The 22,158-nt window shown below is 59.5% G+C and overlaps 1 protein-coding gene across 3 annotated transcripts; it reads right to left on the reverse strand.

The window, feature by feature from the left end:
- Window positions 1–299: 299 nt before the first annotated feature.
- ADAM11 (ADAM metallopeptidase domain 11) lies at window positions 300–21,615 on the reverse strand. Of its 3 annotated transcripts, XM_036342062.1 has the most exons (27): window positions 21,496–21,615; window positions 20,869–21,044; window positions 11,584–11,660; window positions 10,931–10,997; window positions 9,699–9,784; window positions 9,535–9,610; window positions 9,081–9,147; window positions 8,945–9,012; window positions 8,532–8,606; window positions 8,375–8,446; window positions 8,007–8,173; window positions 7,409–7,493; window positions 7,207–7,297; window positions 7,013–7,064; window positions 6,465–6,564; window positions 6,312–6,383; window positions 6,103–6,195; window positions 5,691–5,771; window positions 5,100–5,150; window positions 4,948–5,011; window positions 4,626–4,725; window positions 3,797–3,916; window positions 3,539–3,707; window positions 3,329–3,443; window positions 3,151–3,241; window positions 2,549–2,566; window positions 300–2,046 (listed from the first exon to the last, which is right to left on the reverse strand). In XM_036342062.1, the coding sequence occupies exons 1-27, from the start codon at window positions 21,557–21,559 to the stop codon at window positions 2,031–2,033; spliced, it is 2,313 nt and encodes a 770-aa protein (XP_036197955.1). In that variant the 5' UTR covers window positions 21,560–21,615; the 3' UTR covers window positions 300–2,030. The 3 variants fall into 3 exon arrangements, with proteins under 3 accessions (XP_036197955.1, XP_036197956.1, XP_036197954.1); XM_036342061.1 differs by lacking the exon at window positions 300–2,046 and having other exon boundaries at window positions 2,289–2,566; XM_036342063.1 differs by lacking the exons at window positions 9,535–9,610; window positions 9,699–9,784; window positions 10,931–10,997; ... (1 more) ...; window positions 20,869–21,044; window positions 21,496–21,615 and having other exon boundaries at window positions 8,949–9,012; window positions 9,081–9,094.
- Window positions 21,616–22,158: the final 543 nt, after the last annotated feature.

Here is a 22,158-nt window from a genome sequence, read left to right on the forward strand (position 1 = left end):
ATCTTTAATTGATGTTTCTGTCCCTGCCTCCCCACCCCGAACCCCAGGTGACATATTTACAAGATGCTATATGCAGCCTCTAATCGTCCCTGGGCGCTGCCAGGGTCCGGGCAGGAGGATGCAGACAGCTGGGAGCCACGAGGACTGGTCACAGGAAGTCTTAAGTTCTCCACCCCCTCCACCCCCCTCCCACCCCCCATACGCACACAGTCATGTCCGTGTGTGCAGAGGTATTCACACTTGTGCGGAGACGCGGCTCCAAACGCTTGTGCCGGATGCATCGGCCACCTGTGCGCACGTGTGCACCACTAGAGGGCGCCTTAAGGTATCGCAGCAAAAGTGCAAAACCCAACCCTCGCCCTCCTGCCCCAGCTTGGGGGTGCTGGTGTAGCAGGACTGGCTAGAGGGGTACCCCACACATCCTCCTTGCTTGGGCAGTGCCAGCTGAAGCTCAATATCGAGGACCCCACTGTCGCCGCATCAGCCACCCAAAGGGTGTCCTTGGGTCTCAGTTTCCAGTTTGCCCTGAGGGGGGTGCAGATAAGCAGGGAGCCATCTCCATGATTCCCCTTCAAAGATGCCCCAGAAGCAGAGGGACTGAAACAGGCAGCTCAAAGGCCCGGGGTGTTCAGGAATCCCTGCGGAGTCAGGGTGGGTACCCCTGGGGGGAGGGGCTCCATTCATTTGTGGCTTTCATCCATAGGTAGTTTGACCCCCATCTTGCCCCTGCCAGCCGGTCTTCAACAGTCAAGGAGCCAGAGCTCCTCTGTCCCAAGCGAGGGTCACGAGGGAAGGCCATGGGCAGGACTTGGTTTGGAGGAGGACTGAGGAACTCTGCCTGGCCTCCACCTGCCTGTCACTGCAGTGGGCGGGGCGTCAGAGGACATCACGGGGGAAACAACTGTAAACTTACTACTCGGCCCTGGAATTGGGTAAGGAGTGGGGTGGGTTTGACAGGGCCTTGAGGAATTTTCTAGAAGCTGAGGTTCATACATGAGACCTGCCTTGTCCTACCTCCTATGCGCATCACAGGCAGAGCCCCTGGCCCTCCAGGCACTGGGCCACCTCTGGCCTTCCCTACTTGGGAGAGTCCTCCCAGGAAAAGACGGCCCATCCTGGGACCTCTGCGCCACACCAGGGGGCACCTAAACCCTGAGTCAGCCCCACAGTCACCCTTCTGGAAAGGGGGAAGGTGCCATTTTATTTCAGGGACTATTTTGTAGACCCTCGAATGCATGCATCCTGGCAAGGACAGCAGGATGGTCATTTTAGAATTAAAGACAATCTGGGACATGTGGTCGCCGTACCCATAACCTAGGCGTGGGCACGGAACAGGCAGCTTTGGTTTGAATCAGCACTCAAACTTCTCTCCAAGCTCAGCAGGGCCGAGAGGAGGGAGCAGCAAGGATGCCGGCCCCTACCTGGCTTGGGGACGTCCGTGTTCAGTGAGAAGACCCCGGGTGTGGTCATCCCAGGGGATGGCCATGCCTCAGTTCCTCCAGTCCCCCCCCCGCCCCCCCCAGGTTTCAAAACATCCCACAGCTGCCCTGGCCCCAGCACCCCCAGAGTTACATTCATCAGTTAAGATTCAGTTTTGTTTTGTTTTTTTAAAGTAGATGTCAGCCCCCTCTCCCCAAGTCCCAGAAAGCTAAAACCCTGTCCCAGCTGCCTGGCTTTGAGGAAGGGCCATCCCAGGCCATGCCCCTTGGGGCATCCCTCTAGCCCTCCCTCCCCACCTGAGCTGTGGCAATCTGATGATGGAAGCTACATTCACACAGGGAGAGTTGGTGTGCAAGGCCAAAGCCACATGAGGTGGGGGGGGGGACCACGAGGGCAATGGCCCTGGCATGGTCCACCCTGATGGTGTGAAGGGCAGGGCCACAGCCCCCCACCCACACCCCTGTGGGGCCAGGAATTGGAAGGCTTGGGCCCGGAAGACATCGCATGGTGCCTCCCTCCATGGCTGGGAGGAGGCAGCCTCCTAGTTCATGGCTGAGATGTGGGCGCCAGGTTCGGAGGGAGGGTGGCACTTAGGCACCTCCGGACCTGGAAGGCAGACGGGGCATGGGGGCATCATATGAGGGGGAGCCCAGAGACAGACTCCTCTCCTCACCCCAAGCCGGGGCCCTGGGGCAGCAAGTCAAAGGCTGGCCAGGGAGGGGAGCTGGCGGGAGGTCAGGCAGGGGTGACATGAAAGACAAAACAGATGGGATGCAGAGGGAGGCTCCCTTCCAGGGGGTGGGGGCTTAGGAGAGCGGGGGTGGGGGTGGGGGCACAGCTCCAGCGTCTCCCTGGCCAAGAGTGGTGTGGCCATAGGAAGGGCAGGAGCAAATGGACCTGAGGGGATGTTTGGGCAAGAGGAAGTGGCAAGGGCAGGCTAAGGACGTTCCTCTCCCACCCCTGCAGGGACAGCAGTGATGGTGGGGGTGGGGGAATCAGCCCTGAGCTCCCATCAACAGAATGCGAGGTGACAAATGAGATGGAGACAGGGACAGCGGAGGGATGACGTGGCCAGCATCACACTGCCCCCTGCTGGGTCGGGTCATACCTTCCTCGTCGGATGTTTCTTCAGGAGACAAGCAAAGGACAGGCAGAGAGAGGAAGGAAAAGAGGCCATTTGCGACCTCCTCCTCTCAGGGAGGGGCCTTCAGTTCTCATGAGACGCCCTGCCCCTGAGACGGGCCAGGGCCCTGGGGCCTGGACACTAAGGACAGGCCCAGGGAGCGATACTGGGTTTGAGTCTTGATTCTGCAACTAACTCACTGGGTGACCCTGGGCCCCAGCCCCCTCCTTAGCTAACACTGAGGGTGTCAGACCAGCTCCAGGGCCCCGACTCAGGTGTCCACCGTCGGCTGGGTGGGGCCTAGAGCGGGAGGACACGGCCCGTCTTGGGCAGCGCCGCTCAGGAACTCTGTGGCTGGATCACACTGAGGCTCAGTGCGGCCCAATTGTCTCATTTTTCAAGGGAAGCTGGAAATCACATTGTTAATGTCAAATCTCTGGGTTTTTTAAATGTGAGCAACTAATGTGTGACCGTGACGTGTGAGCTCTGACTTAGCTAATCGCTCAGAGAGGCCCCCTCCGCTCCAACAGCCTGGGGTTCTGATAACCCCCAGGACACGAGGGGATGTAGGGGGAGGCGTCTCTTACTTAAATCCCCAGCCTGTGCCGCCCAGGACGATGGCTGCAACGAGCACAGCCCCGGCAATGGAGCCAATGATGATGTTGGTGCCGCTGGGACCTGAGGAGGAGGGCGGGGCTCGGTTGGCAGGGACAGGCATGGCAAACAGAGAAGACAGAGCCCCCCCTCGGCCAGTGCCAGCCTCACCCTTATATCTCTCCGTCTCCCCCGTGGGCGGAGATGTCGGCAGGGGGTTGTGAATACTGCAGTCTTTGCCCGTCCAATCTGGCTGGCAGATGCACTTCCCTTCGTTGCTGCAGACCTGGGGGGGGGGGGGGGGTAGGGCCAGTCACGGTAAGCAGGGCCCTGTGCCCTCTGGTAAGGTTCTCCTGCCATCCCAGGCCCCCAGGCACCCACCCCGTGGTGGGAGCAGATGCGGCGATCCCCACTGCCCGGGCAGGTGCTGAAGTTGAAAGCAGAGGCTGGCAGGCAGCGATGATCCAGGCACAGCATGTTGGGCCCACAGGCTGTGCCGTCCTCCACGTAGCTCAGGTCTGAGCCATCGGCCAGCTGCACATGGCCACCCCTGGGGAAACAGCATAGCCAGCCTCCGCACATGCCCCCACCCCATCACAGCTGCAGCCTCCCTTCCCCAGCCAGGGTCCCAGCCAGCACCTGCAGTCCAGCTCCTTGCCCTGGTGGTAGAAGGTGACACTGCTGATGTCTCCTCCTAGGTCCCCCAGCCGAGGAGCTCCGGAGATATTGACGCAGAGGAGGAAGCCACAGAGCACGTCCCTGGTGGGTGGTGCGGAGACAGTGAGTCCCGTCTGACCTCTGATCCAACTTGAATTTGCCTTCTCCCCACACGCTGATTTTTTACATAGTCTCCCATCGGGACTCACAGGCACATCTTAGAACAGTGATGGCGAACCTTTTGAGCTCGGCGTGTCAGCATTTGGAAAAACCCTAACTTAACTCTGGTGCCATGTCACATACAGAAATTTTTTAAAAAATATATTTTTATTGATTTTTTTACAGAGAGGAAGGGAGAGGGATAGAGAGTTAGAAACATCGATGAGAGAGAAACATCGACCAGCTGCCTCCTGCACACCTCCCACTGGGGATGTGCCTGCAACCAAGGTATATGCCCTTGACCGGAATTGAACCTGGGACCCTTCAGTCCGCAGGCCGACGCTCTATCCACCGAGCCAAACCGGTTTTGGCAGAAATTTTTTGGTATTTGCAACCATAGTAAAACAAAGACTTATATTTTTGATATTTAGTTTATATATTTAAATGCCATTTAACAAAGAAAAATCAACCAAAAAAATGAGTTCGCGGGTCACCTCTGACACGCGTGTCATAGGTTCGCCATCACTGTCCTAGAAGAACCTACTGTTCCATCTCTGAAAACAAACAAGCAAGCAAACGAAAAAACAAAACCAAACCAAACAACCCCCGGCCCCAGAGCTGGGGAGACTCCACCGGGAGCCTGGCAACTCACTGCTTATTGCACTGGGCCCAGCCGGACCCCTTGCGCCCACAGTTGCCACGCTCTGTCCCCTCCACGTTCAGCTTCTCATAGCAGAAGCGATCAGCAGCCACTGTAAGAAGGTGATGCCAGGTGTCACCCCAGTCACAGAACCCACCCAGCACCTCAGGTCTGCACCTCCAACACTATGGGTGACCCCCGGTCCGACGGGGACCCTGAGAGCCTGGGGAGCCACACCTTTGGTGGAGGGCGTATTTAGCCAGAACCTGCCCCTCTTCAGACTCTTGATTCTGGGTCCTCCAGAGTCCCCTCTCCCACTCCTAGCCAGACCCACCGTGGCCCCACAGGGCTTGGCACTGCCGGTCCCGGGTTTTGCAGCGACCTCCGTAGCAGCGGCCCTAAGGGATTACAGGAGACAAAAGGGACTGACATGCTGCCTGGTCAGAGCGGAGACAACAAATTGTACTGAGCCCCCCACCATCATACCTGTTCATGATCACAGTAGTAACCGTCCAGTTTGTGTAGGTTGGGGGGACACTGCAGAGAGAGGGGCTGGACTGAGCAGAGCACCCCAGGACTGAGAGGCGAGGCTGGCCCCAGGGAGGAAGGAAGGGGTGGCCTAATGCCCCCCAAGTGGGGCTCATGTTCAGGGTTCTTCCATGTCAAGAACAAGGAAAGGTCTGGATTGGAACTCATATGCACAGATGGCAAGTCCTGTAGCCTCTCCGGTTTCCGTGTCCAGCACCCACTCCCCAGGGCTGGGAGAACTAAATGCCTGGCACGTAAGGAAGACTTAAGAGATGTTAACTAATATTACCACCCACTCCGATCCCTAGCGCACACCAGCACCGCTGCAGGCGCTGGGAACGCCAGTCAGACTACAAATACTGGTTTATAATGGGAAGATTACAGCCAGGAGGCACGAGCAACCCGTTTCTCAGATGAGGAAACTGAGGCTAATCAGCGGCGGCGACGCCAGCAAATGGACAGAGGGGTGCGGAGAACAGTCGTCGCCCCGACACAAAACGACAGGATGAGAGGCTGCCTCCCCCCGGGGTTCTGCAGGGCCGGGCGGACCTGACTAGAGTCGCCAGTGCAGGTCTCCGCGATGTCGCACTCATTCACGGCCTCTCGGCAGGACACACCCCGCGGCTCGTACTAAGGAAAGAAAAGATGTGTTTCAGGGCTCAGGCAGGGATGGCCCCCTTCCCCAGGATCCTGCCCCCCCAGATCTGTACACCGCCGCCCCCCCCCCCGCCCCCCACGGCTCTTCTCGCTCCGCCCCACTCAGAGCCGCTCCCAGGCCCGATCTCGGCTCCGCCCCGCCCACTCCTCGCAGCCCCGCCTTTAACAGACCGCACGCCCCGCCCTTCTCCGTCCCCATTGGCGCTTTCTTCGCGCCAAGCCCCGCCCATTCAGTTTGCCCGCCTCCAGCTTATCCGATGGTCAGCAGCGGGGTCCCTCCTGGTCCCGCCCCCTTCCCCCTCACCTTGCAGCGGCGACAGCAGAGCCCGTCGCTGCACATGGCGTCGTGAGTCAGGGTGCACTTCTTGCAACAGTTCCCGCCCGCTCGGCTGCACTCCTGAGGGACGCGGGGAGAAGGGCAGGGAGCCCGGCGAGCCCGGACGCTCCCCACCTAGGTCCTCCCTGGCGCCCAGCCCCGAGTTCCCCGGCTGCCACCGGGCACAGGCCGCTCACCTGCACAGAACCGCAATCGCACTCCTCCCCTGCCTCCACGAAGCCGTTTCCGCACTCAGGGGGGTCCAGCAGCTGGACGGGACGGTGTGTCAGGAGTCGGACTGGGACCCGCCCCGAGCCTCGCTCCCACGTTCCCCGCCCGTGGGCTGGTACCTTGAGGGGCTTGTTGAAGAGGCAGCTCCCGCCGCCCTCCTGCAGAAACTGGTTGTACTCATCGATGCTGCAGCGCGAGAACTTGCGGGGCAGGTAGAACCTGGGCGGGCATGGGGGGCCGATGCCATGGTTCCCGGCCCGCGCCTTCCCTTCCAGCTCAGCCCCTTCTCAAGATTGGGGATGGGCTGCACCTGGGACTCGGTCACCCCCTCGCGGAGGCTGAGGATCTCTGTGCACGGAGACTGCACAGAAATCCTCCCTCCGGCCGGTCCCCTGCCTGCAAGGCCTCCGAGAGTCAGAAATTGCAGCGCCAGGAGGGAACAAGGCTTTGGCGCCGCCCCGTGGCGACAGTGGGCACTACAGCCTGGTTAGTTTTGGTGTCTCGCAGGGAATCTGGATCCCCCTGTGCAGAAAACTGGGTTTCTTGGACTCCTGAGTGGTCCCGACAGCTGGACCTCTTGAGCCCACCAAGTCCAGACTGTCACCCAGTGCTCTTCTGGGATTCTCCTCGTCCAAAGCCTTCCCCTGATTTGTTCCCCCAAACTCACCCAGTGTCCTCCATGATGCAGCCCAGCCAGTTGTCTGGACACTTGCAGTCCCCTAAGAGGTGAGCCAGGTGTATGTAAAGAAAGGCGGATAACCGCTCCCCCCCCCCAGCCCCCACGGACACCCTTTTCACTTCTGGAATTGCTGGGTGGGGGTCTGGGCTGGTTATGGGGCCATATGGGGTCTTCCTTGATACCTGCTGAGCTCCGGTGTTTATTCCACATCATGCCCAGGTTTTGCCCCAGCGTCTGGGCCAGGGTCACTGCCATGGCCCCCATATTGTCGTACTTGGGGTGAGATATATGGAGCACAAAGATGTTAACATCCCTCCAAAAGGCACAGGACTCATGCCCTCAGCCCTCCCACCCCTACCCCAGCTGTGCCCCCACACTGCTCACCTCATTCACACCCCCACCCCTGGACAGAGAGCAGATGCCTCCCACGTAGGCAGCCCCACTACTGGTGCTCTGGAAAGTCCTGCCCCTGCAAGGGAGAGGGTTGTCAGGAAAACCTCCTGCCCTTCCCAGAGTGGCTCCCATGGGCTGTGAGGGGCAGACAGGGAGCCTCCCCAACCAGAGACCCTCCTGGGGGAGGTCAGTATTGCCCTTCACACCAGCCTGTGTGGTCTCAGGCAGACCCTTTCCCCTCTTTGGGTTGTTTGCCCATCAGCCAAATGAGAGGGTCTCATTAGATCATCTGTAATTGCAAGGACCTTGCATCAGATTCCCGCCCCCCCCCCCCGCCCCCAGGAAGGGATGCTGGGACAGTTTGAATGGGAGGAGATGGGCAGAAGTGACCAGGGATAGGGAAAGGGGGCATCAAGTTAAGATGCAGGGGAGGATGCCCAGCCTGCTGCAAGGGGCTGGGGGCAGGTACAAGATAAGACCGACTAGTCCCAGACCCCGCATGATCTCCTGGCACAGAGCAGGTGTCAGTAGCGCCAAGCACCGCAGACACCAGCAGAGGCTGGCAGGATGCATGGGGTGGGGGACTCACGAGAAGAGGTGGGTGGCATCGCTGGGCTCAGGCAGGCCCTCCCGCCGATAGACCATGAGACGGGCCAGGGTCTCCAGGAGGTCATCCTGCACCTGGATCTTGTCCCCGTCTGCCCACGTTTCCATGGCAACCAGCACTATCCGGGTATTGAGCTGTTCCTTGTACATCTGGGCCCAGATGGGAGAAGATGGGGGGAAAGCTGGAGGGTGGGGGTGGGTGTGGGGGGAATAAGGCTGGAGGAGGGCTTCAGTCTGTGCTTCCAGGAAGTGGGGTTCAGTGGCTGGTAGTGCCCTCGATGGCTCACCCCAAGGATCTATGTGGCTGGTGGGGGGTTTGGGGTGAGAGGGAGGGGAAGGCGGGCTGCTCACCACATCGGCCAGGTTCACCACGGACTTGGCAAAGTTGCTGGTGAGGACCACGGACTGTCGCATCTGCTCAAACTGGAGGAAGAGCGGTGGAGGGCCAGGCTGCTTCTGGCCTCCCCCCCCCACCCCCCCCGGAGTCGCCCGCAGCCTGGGAACTTACCAGCTGGTGGTCGTTGATCACGATCAGCTCCACATACTTGGTCTCACTGTGCACTGTAGGGTGGCCCCGGCGGACCTGGGGGGTGGGTGGGCACTTGGAATCAGTCCCCTCCACGCCTGGCGTCATGGCCAAGCCATGGACAGACTTAGGGGCCTGGACTCCATCCAGGGACAATGCCAGCCCCCACTGGCAGGGGTACCATTCCACCCCAGCCTTGATAGGAGGGCAGGCAACCCCTGTTAGCCCACCGTGGGGACACAGGGAATGAGGTGGGGGGCTCCCTCCCAGAGATGGCGCCCTGGCCCCAGCCACATCAGTCTGAGCTCTTTGCCCCAGCCGCGGCTGGGGGTGTCCTCCTGCTCTGGACCACAGCCTGAGGTCTCTGCAGCCCGAGGTCTGTGCGGGCCCCGTACCTGCCTTTTCCTTCTCAGCCTCGGCCGGTCCGGAGGAGCAGAATGGGCAGGGGCGGCGAACAGGCAGTCTGGGGGATGGGAGAGGTGAGGGGGGGCACAGCCGGCCCCCTCCCCAGCCCCACTTTTCCTCCTTTACCTGGTTCCCTGCATCCAATGGGGGCTGGGAGGAGCGGGGTCCGGTAAATGAGGTGGGGATGTGGTCCCTGTAACGAGGGGAAATTAGTTCTTGGGAGGCTGACTAGGTCTGCTCTGAGCCCAGCTGGAGGGGGGACAGCTCCACCCTCCCCGCCCCCGCCCCAAGAGTGACCCAGAACTGGCCAGAGCTCCCATGTCGGATCTGATCTCCCAGATGCTCAGATTCCAGGGTCAAGACCTGGGGGCGCCCTGAGAGATAGGGGCAAAGGACACTAGAGCCCAGTGGAAGGTTCCTTGGGGGACAGCGAGGACACTGGAGCTGGGGGCAGGGGAGGGAATCAGAGCCGGGGTCACCGAGGGCAGTGAGGCTGAGGTTACCAAGGGGGGAGGAGGGGACAGTGACAGCCATGAGGATGAGCATGGCAGGGCTGTCAGAGGGAACAGCGAAGGCTCACCCGGGGGGCTTCCCGAGGCCCGGCCATCTCTCTGGGCTCCACGATGTAGGTGAAGTTCCCGTCCGAGAAGACCCCACTGCAGAGAGAGAGGCGCCACAGCTCCCCACCACCCCAGGCCGGGGCTGGAGGCTTTTCCCGGCCGCCCAGCCCCTCCCCATACTCACTGCAGCCCTTGGCAGGTGGAGAGAGCAGCAAAGGAGTGGGGGTTCCCTCGCAGCCGCCCCTGGTAATAGCAGTGGTCTCCGGCCCCCTGGAGGAGCAGCAGAACGTTAGCGGACATGCCCCTGCCCTGGCATGAAGGCGGGAGGACAGGTGCGGGCCCCTGGAGGAGCCGCGTGTGCAGGTGGCTGCAGGCCTGGGGACACTGGGTTTGACGACTGTGCTCTACTCCTTTTTTTTTTTTTAAATATATTTTATTGATTTTTTACAGAGAGGAAGGGAGAGAGATAGAGTTAGAAACATCGATGAGAGAGAAACATTGATCAGCTGCCTCCTGCACATCTCCCACTGGGGATATGCCCGCAACCCAGGTACATGCCCTTGACCGGAATCGAACCTGGAACCTTTCAGTCCGCAGGCTGACGATCTATCCACTGAGCCAAACCGGTTTTGGCCGGGCCCTGCTCCTAATTGGCTGTTTCACCCGGGCAATTCCCTAGCCCTCTTTGGGCCTCCGTCACCTCACCTACAAAATGAGGAAGCTGGACTACATCTGTGGTTCTTAACCATTTGTTAGGGCTGATGCAGGGACCCCAGGCTCCTTGGAGAAGGATAGCATTCATATAGGACCTACTATGTGCCACACAATTTCACACAGAGTGTTCACAGATGCCATGCCTCCGTGGACCACCCCTGGACACCTGGTCTGTGTCTGAGGAACTGTGAGCAGCATGTGTCCTCCTGGCCCAGCTCGTGGGTCAGAGGGACCAGCAGCCCCTCCCCTGCTTCCTGCAGAATTACTTGTGCTCCAGTTACTGAACAGGCTGGGGGGTGGGGGGGGGGAGGCTATTTATAGATACTCATTCATCTTGGCTGGGTCCCGGGGCCTCCAGGGCTGGCACCCTCGTATCCCAGGCAGCCAGGGATTCCCAGGGCCTTGGTGCTGAGCGAAAGGACAGCTCCCCAACAGCCCCCTCCCAGAATGCCCGGGCAGGGAGCAGTGAGGGTGCTTGAAGGCCTCCATGCTGGGCAGAGAGCTGGCTGGGCTCAGGCCTCTGGAGCTGGGCAAGAGGAGCACAGGGCTCCACACCCCCTTTGACATGCCACCCCGACTGCGACCCTCCAAACCTCAACCTGGAGAGAAACGGAAGGTCCGGAGGGGCCAGGCCCATCCCAAGCGTAAAGGACACCCCTGACCCCATCTCCGTGGTCTCCTGTCCTTCCCAGAGTCACTCACCGTGCTACGCTGGGTTGTCCCCTCGCGGCTGAAATGGCGCTCCACGTATTTGGAGGAGAGGAGGTGGCTGGAGCAGAATGGGCAGGAGGAAGGAACGGGTCACTGGTGGGTCTGGGCCGGGCTCGGTCCCGCCTCAGCTCAGATCCAGACCCCCTGGCCCGGCTCAGTCTCCCCACCCCATCCAGCCACCCCATCCATCCATCCATCCATCCATCCATCCATCCAGCCAGCCAGCCAGCCAGCCATCCAGCCATCCAGCCAGCCAGCCACCCCATCCAGCCAGCCAGCCAGCCAGCCAGCCAGCCACCCCATCCATCCATCCATCCATCCATCCAGCCAGCCAGCCAGCCAGCCAGCCAGCCAGCCATCCAGCCACCCCATCCATCCATCCATCCATCCATCCATCCATCCATCCATCCAGCCAGCCAGCCAGCCAGCCAGCCATCCAGCCACCCCATCCATCCATCCATCCATCCATCCACCCATCCATCCATCCATCCAGCCACCCCATCCAGCCATCCATCCAGCCAGCCATCCAGCCACCCCATCCATCCATCCATCCATCCAGCCAGCCAGCCAGCCAGCCAGCCAAGCCCAGGCCATGCCTGCTCCCCGCCTGTAGCCCCTCCTCCCAGGCTCAAGGCCACACTCACTGGTTCAGCTCCAGGTCCAGAGTGAAGTTGGAGTTGAAGGCTGGGATGACGAAACTCACCTGGGCCAGGTGGACAGGCTGGAGGTGGGGAGAGGACAGAGGGAGGGTCAACCTGGGGAGGCCTGAAGGTGGGAACTGGGGAGTCAGGGGAACCCCAGGACAGGGAGTAGCCCTGGGGAAAGGAGGACCCAGTCCAGCCGCCGTGGGGACCGTTGATTGTGGGGGAAGATGCTTTGCACAAGACCCTGTTCCTTCCCTGGGGAGTGTGCACACCTGGGCACAGCCCACTCTGCCGTCTGGGTCAGGGCACGGTGTGCAGCGGAGGGGGCAGGTGCCAGCCCACCGTCTCTGGGGCCAGTCTCGGGAGCAGCCAGGATGGAGAGGGCAGCTTGGCCTGCTCACTGCCTCAGGCCAGGCCTTCCCTGGTGTTGGCAGGGCCGCCCCACCCTCAGGTGGACTAAAGAGAGGCCCTCAGAAGTATTACAGGTAAGGGGCAAACAGGAGGTGGGGTGCAGTGTGACCCTGGGAAGCTGCTGAAGTGGGTGCCTTCCTTCCTGCCTCCCTACCCCGGCCCAGCCTCAATTTAAGGAGGAGAACCTTGGACTCTGCAGACAGGGGTGGAGTGGGCTGGCGTTGGTCACGGGGCCCCTGGCAGCTGGGGTGATGGGCTGATGCCATCCTGTCAGGACGAAAGAACTTGGCTCCTGTACCCCAAGTCCATTGCCCAAAGCGGCTCATCTTTAATATTTCAATCCCATGGTTAATTTTTAAACACGGAAGTTTTCCTGATAAATTTTTCAGAGGGGCCTGTGCAGTGGGGCTGGGAGGCTCCAGGTTGTCATGGCAACGCACCAGACCTGAGCAAGCTACTGTGGGGGTTGGAGACTCCAGGCTTGAAGCTAGTGTGCCCAGAGGGAAAGCCACCCCGAGAGAAGAGGGGACAGGAGAGTTTGGGCTGAGGGGGAGTTGGCCTCCTCAGCTGCCAGATCCCCACCCCAAGCCTCAGGTCCTACAAAGATCGGGAGGTACGGGAGCGCTGGAGCCTTCTTCCTCCTCTGCCTGTTTAAGAAGACTGGAATCCAGGCCCCCAGATGAGGGTCCCACCACTGGGCCATAAAGAGGTGAGGAATTTGTGCCCTTCTTTTGGGAGGAGCAGGTTGCAGGACAGAAGGAAGCCCTGAGTCATGAAATCCCGTCGTCCCATGCTAGCTGGCTTCCTCGTCAACCACCTAGATTTCCACTGAGCAGTTATTATGTGCCCGGCACTGTTCCAAATGCTTTACAAGTCTTGTCATATTTGATCTTCCCAACAACCCAATGGGATAGATACCACTGGTTTCCCTATCTGACCGGGAAACAGCCACAGCGATGCTCACTGACTTGCCCAAGGTCACACATCTAGGAAGTGGTGGAGCCCGGCTGGCGGGGCTCCGTGGCTGAGCGTCGACCTCTGAACCAGGAGGTCACGGGTTGCTTCCTGGTCAGAGCACATGCCCAGGCTGCAGGCTCGATCCCCAGTGTGGGGCGTGCAGGAAGCAGCCGATCGATGATTCTCTCTCATCATTGGTGTTTCCAACTCTCTCTCCCTCTCCCTCTCCCTTCGTCCCTGAAATCAATAAAACTATATTTAAAAACAAACAACAACGAAACAAAGAAGTGGTAGAGCTGGGATTCAAGCCTAGCAAATCAGCTTCTAGGGCCATCTGACCCCAAAGGTGAGATCAGATGGAAATGGCCCGGGTCCATGAGAGACCCTGGGAGAGGGGGTGAGGTGGGGGGTCAAGGGCCAGAGCTTGGGTAGACAGCCCTCTGAGCCTCCAGGACACTGACTCACCCCATCCCAGGCTGACTGAGGCTCCAAGCTCCATTCTGAACCCCTAGAGCAGAGGTTCTCAACCTGTGGGTCGCGACCCCTTTGGGGGTCGAACGACCCTTTCACAGGGGTTGCCTAAGACCATCGGAAAACACATATACAATTACATATTGTTTTTGTGAGTAATCACTATGCTTTAATTATGTTCAATTTGTAACAATGAAAATACATCCTGCATATCAGATACTTACATTACGATTCATCACAGTAGCAACATTACAGTGATGAAGTAGCAACGAAAATAGTTTTATGGTTGGGGGTCACCACAACATGAGGAACTGTATTAAAGGGTCGCGGCATCAGGAAGGTTGAGAACCACTGCTCTAGAGCATCAGTCACACTTAATAGAAAGTCAAGGACAAGTAGTCACTGCTTCCCTCTCCTCCCCACTGGCCTGGACCACCTCTGCTCTGCCCAGCCCCCGGGGCGGGGGGCGGTGAGAGGAGGGAGACCAAATAACTCAGCGGGTTTGTCGTTTCCCACCCAAACAGGGGGTGGGGAGACAGGAGCTTATCCCTCTCAGAAGGATGAGGAGGACCAGGCAACCCCACCTCGGTCCCCAGGATCTCTGTACCCCAGGCACCTGGGAAGGGGGCTCCTGCTGGCACCAGAGTCCTCAGACTCCCCAGGCAAGCTTTAGGCCCATGCTCGATCAAAGCCAAACTGCTCCTGCCCGGCCTGCCTCCTGCCCCTGACCTGCCCCTGACCCCTCACATCATTCCCCGGGAGCCCCTCCTGTCCCCTGTCACCCTCCCTCCCCTGGGCCCAGCTCAGCACAGCTGGTGACCGGCTGGCGAGGCCTCGACCCTATGGCCTGCTCTTGCTTCTTGCTCCCTTGCTCCCCGGCCATCCGACTCTCACGTGCTGCGGCTCATTTGATCTCAACCTGCCCAGGATGTCTGGTGCTCATCTTACAAAAGCCAGGCAGAGACCCAAGGAAAGGCACTTGGAGGCGACTGGCCCAGGGCCACGCTGGGGAGGTACAGGGTCAAGTCTCACTCTCAGGCTGGAGTTGGTGCCACGGCAGCTGTGGCCACCTGGCTGGAGTGACATGCCCTCCCCAAGGCTTCCCTGTCGCCGGCTCATCCGGCCATCTGACACTTGCTTGCACCCGACCCGACACAGAGTGAAGAGGGAAGGAGGCAAAGATCCCGCTGAAATCCCAAAATACAAATGCGGAGGCCAGGCCTCCACCCCAGACCAACAAAGTCAGTCTTGGGAAGGGGGAGACAAAGGATCTTTAGGGTTCCCTAACGCCCTAGAAAATTTGAACACCCAGGCACTGTCCCCCAGAGAGTCACCCTGAATCCTCCTCCAGAACCGCCACCTCCTGCCTCGACCTCCTCTTCCTCACCCTCTACTGCACCCACCAGCCCACAGGCAGTGGTTCTCAACCTTGGCTGCACATTAGAATCACCTGGGAATCTTTTTTTTAAAATATATATTTTATTGATTTTTTTAGAGAGGAAGGGAGAGGGATAGAGAGTTAGAAACATCAATGAGAGAGAAACATCGATCAGCTGCCTCCTGCACACTCCCCACTGGGGATGTGCCCACAACCAAGGTACATGCCCCTGACTGAAATCGAACCTGGGACCCTTGAGTCCACAGGCCGATGCTCTATCCACTGAGCCAAACCGGTTAGGGCTGGGAATCTTTTTAAAATCCTGATTTCTGGGCCTCATCCTCCGGAAATTCTGTTTTTTTCTTTCTAATGTTGTGGCCTCACTCCATAACAAAGAAACAGAATTTCCGGAGGACAAGGCCCAGAAATCAGGATTTTAAGAAGATTCCCAGGTGATTCTAATGTGCAGCCAAGGTTGAGAACCACTGCCCCGCTGCTCCTGGCCGTTAGGCAGTTCACATCTCAATTCAGCTTTTCACCTGGGTGACCATTAGTCCCTGGAGCACAGGCTGCACCTGCCTTTTTCCCTGCCGGGGCTCATCCGAAGGCCTGAGTGAGCTGCTTAACCTCTCTGAGCCTCAGTTTCCCCGTCAGTGAAATAGGGTTGTCGTGAGGATTAAATGAAAGCTCCCTTTTAAAAATATATTTTTATTGATTTCAGAGAGGAAGGGAGAGGAAGTGAAACATCAATGATGAAAGAGAATCACTGATAGGCTGCCTCCTGCACACCCCCCACTGGGGATCGAGCCCGAAACCCAGGTGTGTGCCCTTGACGAGAATCGAACATGGGGCCCTTCAGCCTGCAGGCTGACACTCTATCCCAGGGGTGGGCAAACTTTTTGACTCGAGGGCCACAATGGGTTCTTAAACTGGACCGGAGGGCCGGAACAAAAGCATGGATGGAGTGTTTGTGTGAACTAATATAAATTCAAAGTAAACATCATTACATAAAAGGGTACGGTCTTTTTTTTTTTTAGTTTTATTCATTTCAAACGGGCCGGATCCGGCCCGCAGGCCGTAGTTTGCCCATGGCTGCTCTATCCACTGAGCCAAAGCGGCTAGGGCAGTGGTCGGCAAACTGCAGCTGGTGAGCCACATGCGGCTCTTTGGCCCCTTGAATGTGGCTCTTCCACAAAATACCACGTGCGGGCGCGCACGTACAGTGCGATTGAAACTTCGTGGCCCATGTGCAGAAGTCGGTATTTTGTGGAAGAGCCACACTCAAGGGGCCAAAGAGCCGCATGTGGCTCTCCAGCCGCAGTTTGCCGACCACGGGGCTAGGGCATAAAAGCCCTTTTTAATGTGTTATTATCACAAGGATTTGTAATAATAATAAGTGAAAAGAAGGAAGTGTAAATGGGCTTTGAGGAACTGGCTAAACTGCATGAGCTGGCTGGCGGCAGACGGGAGGAGCCAGAGAAGCAGGGGCCCATCTGGGAGAAATCCCCTCCCCCAGCTGCAACTCCCCCCAGCTCCCCAAGATGCAATGAGGCTCCACTTATGATCAGGCCGAGGGCGTCCCAGATAGAAGAATTGGATGAATTTCTGATAACCAGATCTGGCCTAAATTTTTGAGGACAGAGTCACTCCCTTACAGGGTCATTAGTCCCTCTGAAGACAGACTTTGGACAGCTGGGTCCCTCTAGGCAGCCAGCAGGGAGGTCAAGTCCACAGGCCTGAGTCTGGCCAGAGAGGCAAGACTCCTGTCCACATGGCTCCCCTGAACCCTGCCCAGAGCCTGAGAGGTAACCCCCAAATGCCCTGGCTCCTGTTTCTGACACCCAGCCCTCACGCCAGCACCTGGCCCCAACACTCAGGAGGGAGGCCAGGCCTCACAGATGTTGAGCATCTGCTCTTGCCGGATCCTAGGCAGGACACCTGTACACACCTCCTCTCTGATCTTCACAGCAGCCAGGCCAAAGTGGAGCTGACTATGATCCCCATTTTATGGATGGGGAAGGTGGGGTTCAGAAGGCAGCAGTGGCTTGCCCAGGCCATGCAGTCAGAAGTGGGGGGAGCTGGGACTCCCCGAGGCTGTCCTGCTCCAAAGCCACAGGGGCAGCCTTTCAGATGGGAGTTGTTTAGCCTCCTGCGTGAACGCTCCCTCTGCCCAACCTCACGGCAGTGCTCAGTTCACAGGCGTTGCCGGAGGGCTTCCAGGGTGGCATTTCCCGTAAATGCTGGTCTGCACCGTTCTCAGGGGAGCTCAGCCCAGTGACTGAGGTCCCCGCCCCCAGCTGGCTCAGTTGAGGGTCTGCCTCCTGGGCCTGGGACCCAAACAGCCCTGTTCTCTTGCCCACACCCTGCCCTCTCCTTGGTTCGGAAGGAGCTGGGTTTCCCAGGGGCAAGCACACCCCACAGAGCAGTTTAGTGTGGATTACAAGGGTCCCCCTCAGAACGCAGCAGCCTCATGGGCCCACTGATTTCATTCAGCCCACTTGCCGGGCACCCCGTGCTCCGAACAACCAGCCCACTGGTCCACTGTGGCCCTGCTTGTCCTCCTGCCTCACCCCCCAGCTGCAGGCTCCCTGTGACCACAGGTTTCTGCACTTCCAGAACCCTACACCTCTGGACAGAAGTGAGGTGCTGAGAGCAGTTGCAGAGAGGAAAATGGGTCCCCTGTGCCTCTCTTCCCTAGACCCCTGAGCGAGAAGCAGACAGTGCGCTGGTTAAGAGTGCTGCTCTGCAGCCCAGCCGGTGTGGCTTAGAGTTTGAGCCTCAGTGGTCCCAGATCCCTTGCTTCTGACTGCATAGCCTGGGCAAGCCAGGAACCAGGAGGTCACGGTTCAATTCCCGGTCGGGGCACATGCCTGGGTTGTGGGCTCAGTCCCCAGTGAGGGGAGTGCAGGAGGCAGTCAATCGATGATTCTCTTTCATCATTGATGTTTCTCTCTCTCCCTCTCCTTTCCTCCCTGAAATCAATAAAAAATATATATTTTTAAAAAAGAGTGCTTCTCTGGGTATCAATCTTGACTCTGCTACTTCAGTGCTGTGTGACCTGGGGTAGTTACTTCACTTCTCTGTGCCGGTTTCCCTGTCTGTGAAACGGGAATAATAATAGCAACATCTCCTGGAGTTGTGATGATGAAATAAATTAATAAACGTAGCCCTGGCCGGTGTGGCTCAGCTGGTTGAGCATTGCCCCATGCACCCAAAGCTCACTGGGTTTGATTCCTGGTCAGGAAACATGCCCAGGTTGGGGGTTTGGTCCCCTGTCGGGTTGGGGTCCATAAGGGAGGCAACCCATTGATGTTTCTCTCTCTCCCTCTCCTTCTCCTTTCCTCTTTCTCTAAAAATATCAATAAAAATATTTTTAAAAATTAATTTTAAAAAATTAATACACATAGAAGAGTGCCTGCCCCAGTAAGTTCCCAGTACGTTGTAACTTCTCAAGCTTCTAATTCCTGCCTGGTCACCTCCTCCCAGTCCCCCCTCACCAAAGCCAGGAGTCCTCGCACACCGAACCCTTTCCTGTCACCAATTCCTGGTAGTGGTGGGCTGAGACTATCATCATCGCCGTCCTGATTTTACCATGGGCTCAGAAAGGTGCCACGACCAGCCCAAGGCCAGAGCAGGCAGCACTCCAGGACCCACCACGCTGGCCCTGCCAGCCAGCATGTGCCTCCACACTCACCACATGACCCACAGCAGATGGAGATCTTGCTGCTGACCCGTCCCCTTGGTTGGCCTGAGGTCCTGAACCAGTGCAATAACTTCGGACAAAGCCCAACGGCGCCAGGGTGGGGCATTCCTGCTGGGACACTTGGGCTCAAGGTTGCACTGTCTCCACCATCAGCCCCGAGGTTGAGGCCACAAGTGCTCCAGGGAGAGACGCCAGGTGGGAGATAGAGGTTTGCAAGGACTCCTTCTGGTCGGGGGGAAGTATCCTGGACGCGTCCTTTGGTCTCCCTTGGCCTTCCACCTTGCATTGGGTGGGGCTGGGACCTGCTCTCAGTGCCAAAATCCAGAGTCCCTGGGGGCCTGGGCATAGCGGGTCTTGAGAAAAGTACTCCACTGCTTGAGATCTGATTGACTTTGTTTCTTTTGTTTGTTTTTCTAGGATCTGATTGACTTTGGGCAAGTTATTTAACTTCTCTGAGCCACAGTTTGCTCATCTGCAAAATGGGCAGACAAAAGTTACCTGCCTTACGGACTGGTGAGAATTCCACCTGAGGGAAACTGAGGAACAGAGAAGGCCAGCCTATGAGTGAGTTCCCTGGGGGGGCTGCAGTGGGGTAAGTGTGAAGGCTGAATCCCAGAGAGCCTCTCCCCCCTGGAGGTGGCCACTGCCTCCCAGATCCACAGAACCCTCCACCCCCACCTCCTCGGACAACCCCGTGGGCAGATTCAGGCTTGGTCCCTCATACACACATCACACATGTCACCCGCTCACCAGCAAAGTGACACCCAAAGAGACTCTCCCCCTCTGCATACCCAGTCCATTCAATCCAACTGGGCCATACAGCTCTCCCCGCACTCACAGGCACCACCATCCCCCAGAGCAGCCCCCTTTCTGGTGGACTGTGCTGACGGAGCACCCACTCTTCCTCCCTATTTAGTCCTATGCTTTCTCTCCCTTTGTCCTCGGCCCCACCTGCAGCATCACCCTATGGTCCTATCTGGACATCCCCCAAAGCACCAGACAGGAGTCCTGGCACTCAGGCCCAGCAGTCACCTCCTGGCCAACACAGCCTGGGGTGTACAGTTCACAGGTGGGGGTACACCAGGGAAGAGAGTCAGACTAATGGCCACACCCAGCCAGGACACCCCATCCCTGGCCTTGGGACCATCCCTACTGCCATCTACCACCTCCAGGGAGTCTGGGTAGGTGCTGAAGGCAGCCTCCACCCCTTTCCCTCCCACCCCCCACCTTCCACTCCCCCATTGTCGCCCCCCACCCCCACCCCACCCAGGCCTGCCGGCTCAGGACCATTAACTCCCCTCCCCCCACGCCGCACTGCCCTGAGTGATGGTCCATCTATTATGCATGCTGCCTTCCTGCTCCATTCCATTTCCCGAGTGCCGCCCCTGCACCCCCACAGCCCCTCCACCCCCCCTAAGGGCTTTTAACCAAGTACATTAGGCAGGGCCAGATGCCAGTCTGACAGATGTCCACAGTTAGCCTCCGTTTCCCTCCGTCCTCCCTCTGCCCGGCCCAGTTACCTCCCACCACAGTTACCTCCCACCACTCAAGACTTCAGTTGCCCAAACGTCCCAGCCTCCTCAGAGCCTCTCCTCTATTTCTGCCAGCCCTTCACCAGCCCATCCCGCCCTCCGCCCGCCCCCGGTGGCCTGGCTAACTTTCAGCTTTGAGCTCCTGGAGAGCTGAGGCAAGGCGTGCTGAATGAATATTCCATCTGGGTGATTATTATTCACATGATATTAATTAATTATTAATTGCAATTAATCTCCTTCATTCCTAACCTTCCTCTGGGAGGCAGGAGGGGCCTGGCAACTGAAAGGGACAGGGGGTGGTGGCATTTGTGGGTGTGCTTGTTGGGGCCTGGAACCTTTTTCCAAGGCCCCACCCTCAGCGAGGGCAGGAAGGAGAACAACATGCCTATCAGCGCAAGGGGGAAACTGAGGCAGGAGCGAGCACTAAGCTGTTCTGAAAAATCCCACTACCAGTGGCTGTGGCAAGAACCCAGGAACCCTGGTCCCAGGCTCTTCGCTGCTTCTCCCTGCCCTTCCTGCCCTCCCCAAGGCCCGTTTGGAATAGAACCACTTGCTTTGGCAGGAGAGGAGTGGGGGCTGGCAGAAGGCTGACCAAGACTGGACTGAGCCCTGGCATTTCAGTCCGCTGAGGGCAGGGGATCCCCATGATGATGGAGGGGCCTGGAGCGGGGCAGGTGGGCGCTCCCACTAGTGGGCTCCACGGTGTCCATGGTACAAAGGGAAGCATCAGGAGCCAGCAGCCTGGGAGGCGCCCAACCCTTGGCTGCCCCTGGCCTCCCTTGGGCTCTGAGGCCTGCTCCAGCCCCCTGGCCTCCCCGCTCAGCCCCACTCACGGGGCCACCGGGTGCCTCCTGGCGGACCCTGGTGTCCAACTGCTGCTTCCGGACTTCTCCCCCGGAGCTCTCCCCCACCAGGCGGCTGGGCTCTGTGACCTCAGGCACTTCTGGGCCCCACAACTGAGGTGCGACCCTCCAACGCAGAACTCCAGCAGGACCCCAGGTCCCAAGACCTGGGGAGACAAGGCCATAGGTGTAGGCAGATGCCCACCGTGGGGCGGGAGACCTGGGAATGGGTTGGGCACCCCCACCCTCCACGCGGGCATTGCCCTGGGCGGCCTGGGGGACCAGACATGCTGCCCTGCAGAGGGAGAGTCCGAGGGATGGGGAGGGGGCCGGAGCTTCACTCCTGCCAATTGTCACGACTGCCCCCCGCCCCCCCCCCCCCAGCCCGCCGAGACCTACAGAACCCGCCGGCCAAAGGCAGGGGGATGGCCGCGGGGGGCGGGCCAGATGGGGACAGGTGGGTGTCCGCGCCTCCCTCCTCCCCCGCCCCCGCCCCCACCCTCCCGCGCTCCGGACCGGCTGTCACCCCGGCACTGCGGGGAAATGTGGCTGCAGCGCCAACCGCCGCAAAACCCGGGGGGGGCAGGGAGGGCGCGGGCCGCGGCGGGGGTCGCTCACCGGGCGTGGGCAGCAGCGGCAGCAGCAGCAGCGCCGCGATCGCCCAGCGCCGCAGCCGCCTCATGGCTCGTTCATATCCTCCGGGTCCGGGGGCTGCGGCTGAGCGGCTCGGCGCGGGCGGAGGCGGGGCGCGGGCGGGGGCGCGGGCTGCGGAGCCGCGGGCGGGGGCGCCGGCCGGCCGGGGGGCGAGGCTGGCGGCGGCGGCGGGGAGGGCGCCCGGCTCAGGCTCCGGCCGCGGCCATCCCGGCGGGGCGGCGGGCCGGGTTAAGAGCCGAGCGGCGAGCACGTGAGCGGAGGGCCCGCCCCCGCCCCCCGGCCCCCCCCAGCCCCGCAGGGCCCGGGCCACCGCGACGGGAGGACAAAAGAGGCGCCGCCCCGGGGCCGGCCTCCCCGCCCCGCCCTCCCCCGGCAGGTGCAGGGCCGGGCGCACCGTTTCCCATCTCGCGACCCCCTCCTCGGCGATCGGTCCCGGAGCTCCGAGGACCCGCAGGTTTTAGGGCGAAGGCGGCAGGGTCCACAGGAAGCCCCGGGCTCTGACCTGGGGACCCCCCGCCTGGGGACCTGGGAGATGGAGATGCGGGGGCGTGGCTGTCCCCGGCCCAGGTTCGCGGAGCAGGTCCCTGTGGAGTCCTCCCCACCTTCGGTCCAGATCCCTTCCCATCC

Source organism: Myotis myotis, unplaced genomic scaffold (genome assembly GCF_014108235.1).
Source record: "Myotis myotis isolate mMyoMyo1 unplaced genomic scaffold, mMyoMyo1.p scaffold_m19_p_17, whole genome shotgun sequence".
Lineage (NCBI taxonomy): Eukaryota > Metazoa > Chordata > Mammalia > Chiroptera > Vespertilionidae > Myotis > Myotis myotis.

Excerpts from the sequence above, each read along its gene's own strand:
- ADAM11 (XM_036342061.1), bottom strand. The coding sequence starts at position 21,559 with ATGAGGCGGCTGCGGCGCTGGGCGATCGCGGCGCTGCTGCTGCTGCCG. Across the intron at positions 7,494-8,006 it reads GATGCCACCCACCTCTTCTC|GGGCAGGACTTTCCAGAGCA; the intron begins GTGAGTCCCCCA and ends TCTCCCTTGCAG. Across the intron at positions 6,196-6,311 it reads GCGATTGCGGTTCTGTGCAG|GAGTGCAGCCGAGCGGGCGG; the intron begins GTGAGCGGCCTG and ends CGCGTCCCTCAG.